Genomic DNA, 6,963 nt, shown 5'->3' on the forward strand with positions numbered 1-6,963 from the left:
CAAAGAATGAAAGAATAAAAGAAACAAACAAAGAAACAAACAAAGAATGAAAGAATAAAAGAAACAAACAAACGAAAGAAAGAAACAAACAAACAAACAAACACACAAAGAGACAAACAAACAAAGAACAAAAGAAAGAAACAAGAAAATCACAAAAAATGAAAGAAACAAACAAACAAACGAAAGAAACAAACAAACAAACAAACAAACAAACAAAGAATGAAACAAACAAACAAAGAATGAAAGAAAGAAAGAAAGAAAGAATGAAAGAAAACAAACAAACAAATAACGAAAGAAACAAACAAACAAAGAATGAAAGAAAGAAAGAAACCAACAAACAAACGAAAGAACCAAACAAACAAAAAACAAAGAAAGAAAGAAAGAAACAAACAAAAAACAGAAAGAAAGAAAGAAAGAAAGAAAGAAAGAAAGAAACCAACTAACTAACTAACTAACTAACAAATAAACATGGGTCAACCCGAAGTCCTGGAGGTTCAGGAGGGACCTGGAGAGGGGCCTGGAGAGGGGCCTGGAGAGGGGCCTGGAGAGGGGCCTGGAGAGGGGCCTGGAGAGGGGCCTGGAGAGGGGCCTGGAGAGGGACCTGGACTCTTCACTTGATATGTGTGTCCATCTAGTGGTCGTCTGCAGGACTCACACCCTCCGCATGAAAGGAGCGTTCGCTAAGGGCAGCGCCCTGGAGGACCCGAGACCCCTCAGGCTCACAGTCCACAACTCTGGAGTTCTGCCCCGCCGCCTGGTGGTCCGTGGAGGAATTACAGGGTGTTTGAAATGGGGCGGAATGAATATATCGGGATCCGGGACCGTCGAGCTGGAGCCCTTTTGCTTTTGTAGGATGTTGTTTGTTTGTAGGACATTACATTTCACCGCATGTATGTATGAAAGTTTGTATATGTATGTGACAAATACAAATCTTGAATCTTGAATCTTCCCTGTTGCCGCTGTTCTTCAGAAGCGTTGCAACTTCCTTCTCACCGTGACACTGCCCTCTAGTGGTAGTGCACTAAACTGCAACACGCGCGCTCACGCACACACCCGCGCACGCACGCACACGCACACACACACACGCACACACACGCACACACGCACACGCACACACACGCACACACACAAAACAAGCACGCAAGTTCGTCGAGGCTGTTCAGAGTTACTGCCAGTAACAATTATGTCAGGTCAGTTCAATGGGCTTCAGGGGGAAATACGTTCACATGGCCAAAGCAAATGAGAATAGAAAGGAGGACGAATGCAACCAGCAAAGTAGAACAGAAAAATGTAAATGCTACAGTTACAGTAAGAAAAAAAATACTAGATTTATTCGGAAAATGTTGATATATAATAATCATATATATATATATATATATATATATATTACATTTCACTGCATATATTACATTTCACTGCATATATTACATTTCACTGCATTTATTACATTTCACTGCATATATGTATGGAAGTATGTATATGTATGCGACAAATAAAAAATCTTGAATCTTGAATCTTGAATCTTGAATATATATATATATATATATATATATATATATATTACATTTCACTGCATATATTACATTTCACTGCATTTATTACATTTCACTGCATATATGTATGGAAGTATGTATATGTATGCGACAAATAAAAAATCTTGAATCTTGAATCTTGAATCTTGAATATATATATATATATATATATATATATATATATATATATATATATATATATATATATATATATACCAAAGTATGGATAAGTGAATCAAATAAGTCAATAAATACGTTTAACAAGTAAGTAATAAAAAAACCAAAAACAAGTAACACGCTCATCTGAATTAGCTTAACAATAATCATTCATACTCTGTCGTGACTCTTTGTGACGCCATGACAAACCATTCTTTGTGATTTGTGAAGGTCCAAGTGAAGACGTCGGGTTTGGAGGAAGGAGCTCCTGTATCTCCAGTGTCTGGTGTTGGTATTGAGCTGTATCTGGAGTGGGAGGGGACGGAGCGGAATTCTGGGAATGGATTATTTAAAAGAGGCATGTGAGTAGATGTTGTATTGGGGAAAGACGCATATATCTAATATATATATTTAAAAAAATTGGTTTCTTCCGTTGCCTGTTCGATGTTTGCAGACATATGCATTTTGTGTATGTAGGATAGAACAGCCGCTGTAAAATGCAGAGAAATAACCCAATAACGGAGTCTGCATATTAAAAGTTTAGGTGAAAACCGAATTAAAATGGAATTATTTGCTTAAGTCTGTGCGTTTGAGCAATGCTGTTCACTCCCTGTCGGCAAATAACAGAAAATATATCGAGTTGGACGTAAACAACCTCCATCTGTGGCTTGTTGGAGCAACATTAAAGAGATTACAGTAGAAAGAAAGAAGGAAAGAAAGAAGTTAAACTGGGTCATTGTTGTGCAACGCACTGCTCTGCATAGTTCTGACGTCGTTCATTGGGATATTCCAATGCTGTGCAAATGACGCCATCGATTACAATGTTCAATAATCAATTATTGTGATTCGTAACTGCGAAGGCCGTTTTGAGGGTAAACTCGTCTTTAACTGTCTCTGGGAAGGAACTTAGCATCGCAAGGGCCGACTAGGAGACTTGTGTGTTCATCGTTTTGGTTCCACACGTCGTAATGAAAGTTTATTGAAATTTAAATAGAAACTTAAAAGGGTTTACGTGCAGTCAGTTCCGGTTACGGCCACCAGAGGGCGCGCCTAACCACAATATGTTTGTCCCCGTTTGTGATCGAAACGCTCCAAAAAAATGAGACGCAATAAAATAGAGCAAATAAAATAGACAGACCTGGATGACTGTAAAAAATATGTTTTTAAAGATGTTGTATGACAGGGACAAAATAACAAAGTATAAAATAATATGTATTGAAAACTCTGAAGAGTCAATTTGTGTGTGTAAAGATATAACACACACACGCACACACACACACAAAAAAAAAATATATATATATGGTAAACATTTGTTAAACAAATCAGTTTCATGGTGAATTTGACACGGTCTCGTAACTCTTATCAGACTACCTTTAAGATTCTCTGTCCCTTCTAAAGTACAAAACTGGGAATAGAACATCATCTTCAAGCCGTTTTGCGCGTTTAGTCATATATTTACTCTTATTTGTGTCGATCTATGAGCGTCATCGATATACAAATAGTCCAATATCACTATCCAGGTTTTAAAGAAGGACGGAGCATCCGTTTAAAAATGAATTGTGTTGAGTCGAAACGAGATTAACTTTAAAACTGATTATCACCAAGAAGCAACAAGTGAAATACATTAAGAGCACTGTGTATAATAATAACAATAATAATAATAATAATAAATTATTATTATTATTATTATTATTATTATTATTATTACTGGTTACAGTTGGGCCTATGTATAATTGAATTTTACATATGTATTGATTTCTGTTGATACCTATGAATGTAATTGAATGTATTTGAATATATGATTTATTATTATTAGGTTTTTTTTTATTCGTATTAGTAGTAGTAGTAGTGGAATTAACAGTAGTAGTAGCAATAGTAGAATTGGCAATTTACAATTTTTGCAGTTTTTGCAGACTAGCGACCGACATATTGTTTTACCCAATTTTCTGTTGTGGAAAAACTTCAACAAAATGTCATGTGATGAACCGCAAATATGACTCCCTAAACCCTGCAGATAAGAAGGGGAATTGCTTCTGCAACAGTTGTTTTACTCAACTTTCCATTCGAGTAGGAAGCATTGCCACTCAAATGAATAATATATTATCTGTTAATATAATGTTTTAATTTTAATAAGGGTTGATCATTTTAAAGAATGGCCCAAATAAAACGAAATAAATAAATGTCATTAATTAATTGTCGAAAGAAATACACATTTGAATGAATTTTATTTTAATAAATAAAATAAAATGAAACAATTATTTTGCAAATGGCCATTATTGCAAAAGCGGTCAGGGTGGACGAAATGCGGTCGAATATTTCTCCTTGAAAACCGCTTAAAATCAACATGGATCCTCGTTGAGCATTTGCAGGATCCTGTGGGAGTCGAAAGGAGTGATCGTTCATGAAACAGCGGCGTCGGTGCGACGGGCTGAGCTCCTCGACGCCTCATTCTAACGAAGCAATTCATCACAAGCCGCCGCGGATTCCAGTCAAATCAAACCAAATGTGTTCAAATGACTCATCTCATCCTAATGGCGGCTCACAAGAAAATAATGAATACGACAATAAAATGAATGGGCGGCGGGCTATAAAAAAAACAACAAACAAAACTACCGTTGTATGGTTGACAAGATGAACTGTGAGGAAAAACTTGCTTTCATTTTTTTTTTATTCCAACAATGAAAGTTGTCCTTCCTGTGGTTAAAGAAAAGCACAATGACACCACGACGCTGTTGTAATTTTAATATTTAGTGTATACTGTGAAATGATGAGGGGGAAATGTCAAGCAGAACGAGTCCTTTTATTGTCCATCCATAATTAAAGTGCTTTTCTTTTTTTTTCTCTGTAATCCTCCTGATCTGATCTGATCTGAAAGTGGAAACAGTGAGTTTTTAATGCACTGACATTGTCAGCGCTAATGGCTCATAAAGTAAATAAATCTTTTTGTCGCGTCCCCGAAACAATGACTTCCGCCGCGCGCGGCGCGTCGCGACTGGACGCGCGGTAAAAAAAAAAAAAGACGCGCAGCGGAGCGCGGCCTGGTGCGCGCGGCGGGACGCGCAACGCGGCGGCGGCGCCTCCTCCAATCAGCTGCTCCGCCTCGCGCGGCGGCGCCCAATGGGGAGCGGGCGCGCGCAGGTGGCCGCGCCGTTATCAGTCGCGTCTCGAATCCACGCGGATCCAAAAGCGCCGGAGTCGGTTGAGCGGGAAGGAGCCTCACGGTCCCACCAGACGCGGCGAGAAGCCCCCGCGGACCCACCCGCACCCGGACCTCTGCCGGAGCCCGCGCGGCGACGCCGACTCGTCTCCGCGTCTCCGCAGTTTTTTTTTGGGGGTTTTTTGGTTTTTTTTCCGTCACTTTCTCCCCCCGCGGGACACTTCCGCTCTGGACACGCGGCGCCGGCCGCCCGTGCGCGACGCGTCTCCAGCTCCGCCGAGCGCCGCGGTTGTTGTCGTTGTTGTTGTTGTTGTTTTGTTTTTGCTTTTTTGTTTTTTTTTCCCATTTTTGTGCACCGAACCTGGCGGTTGATCTTCCCAGATGTTAGCGGTGGGGCAGATGGATGGTAACCGGCAGAGTGCTTTCGTCCTGGGCAGCACGCCGCTGGCCGCGCTGCACAACATGACCGAGATGAAGAGCTCGCTGCTGCCCTACGCGCTGCAGAGCCCCGCCGGCTTCAAGGCTCCGCCGCTCGGCGCGCTCAACTCGAACCTCGCGATGGGGACCCCGCACGGGATTAGTGACATCTTGGGCAGGCCGATCACCATGGCCGGGCAGCTGCTGTCGGGCTTCCCCCGGATAAACGGCCTGACCGCCACGGCGGGAATGTACTTCAACCCGGCCGCCGTGTCGCGGTACCCCAAGCCCCTGACGGAGCTGCCCGGGAGGGCGCCCATCTTCTGGCCCGGGGTGATGCAGGGATCCCCCTGGAGGGACCCCAGAGTCCCCTGTCCGAGTAAGTGCGTGTTGTCTTAGTTGCTGTTGTTGTCGTCGTCGTCGTTAAACGCATCTGATGGAAGCTGAAGTTGTGGGAGACGGTTCTACTGTAAGGAAGCAGTGGTTTTAAATGACTGCACAGGATCATGCGTCGACACTGAAAACAAATTGGACGGGAGTCATTACATCAACTTTGAAGAAAAAAAAAAATGCTTTAATTTGTTAAACCTATAATATATTTAAGCTCTTGCCCAACTTAAATTGTGCACCTTTATTTCATAAACACCAAAGGACAATTGATTTGACATTTATTTTTCTCAGCACCATTATTAGTTTTTTCATGAATATGTGTAATACTTTTTTTATTACACAACAATTAACAATGTTGTCTGTAAGAATTCCATAGTCAGCAAACTCCGCGTCCATGCGGTTTGTGTTGCTTGTGAAAATAATAACCCCTGTTGCTTTCCTGTTTAGATCAAGCCATGATGCTGGACAAGGACGGGAAGAAGAAACATTCCAGACCCACCTTTTCAGGGCAGCAGATCTTTGCACTGGAGAAAACTTTCGAGCAGACCAAGTACCTGGCGGGTCCAGAGAGAGCCCGTCTGGCCTACTCACTGGGCATGACGGAGAGCCAAGTCAAGGTGAGACAGCGCGGCAAGAAGGCTTTTGTTTTTTTTTATTATTAAATTGGGCAAATGTAAAATGTATTCCACAGAAGTTTGATAATAAAACAAACAACAAAAAAACTGGCTTAAAAATAAATAAAATCCACAGACTGGACATTTCCCAGAATTTTTAAATCACACTGAAATGAATGTTTTTTCGGCAAACCCAATAATTATTAATATAAATATTGGCATTGTTATAATACAATTGTTATTATATAATACAACTAATACTAAAATAATTAAATCATAATTATAGTAATAAATTCTAATAATATAACTACTAGTACTAAAGAAAATGTTACTATTATTATTATTATTATTATTATTATGAGTGTTAATATTGTTATGGTTATTACTATTATATAATTCTAACGTTGTAACATTAATATACTAATACAAATTATTATTATTATTCGTTGCTATTATTGATAATCTTCCTATTGATGTTATTTTTTTATTATTGTTATTCTTAATATTATTGTTATTCTTGTTGTTGTTGTTATTATTATTGTTATTGTTGTTATTATTATTATCATTATTTTTGTATTATTATTATTGTTATTATTATTATCATTATTTTTGTATTATTATTATTGTTATTATTGTTATTATTATATCATTGCGATATTGCCTGTTTTATTCGGGCCGTGCTTTTTTTAACTATCGA

General features: G+C 39.4%; 1 protein-coding gene across 1 annotated transcript in view; it reads left to right on the top strand.

Annotated features, from left to right (window-relative positions):
- Positions 1-5,226: 5,226 nt before the first annotated feature.
- nkx6.2 (NK6 homeobox 2) overlaps positions 5,227-6,963 on the top strand; it is a gene marked incomplete at both ends in the record, with an annotated part of 2,119 nt that continues 382 nt past the window's right edge. The window contains 2 exons of the mRNA XM_080016851.1: positions 5,227-5,641; positions 6,100-6,269. Coding sequence (XP_079872977.1) covers positions 5,227-5,641; positions 6,100-6,269 — 585 coding nt within the window. The remainder of the gene's footprint in view (positions 5,642-6,099; positions 6,270-6,963) is intronic.

The sequence above is a fragment of the Zeus faber genome, assembly GCF_960531495.2.
Source record: "Zeus faber genome assembly, chromosome: 16".
NCBI lineage: Eukaryota > Metazoa > Chordata > Actinopteri > Zeiformes > Zeidae > Zeus > Zeus faber.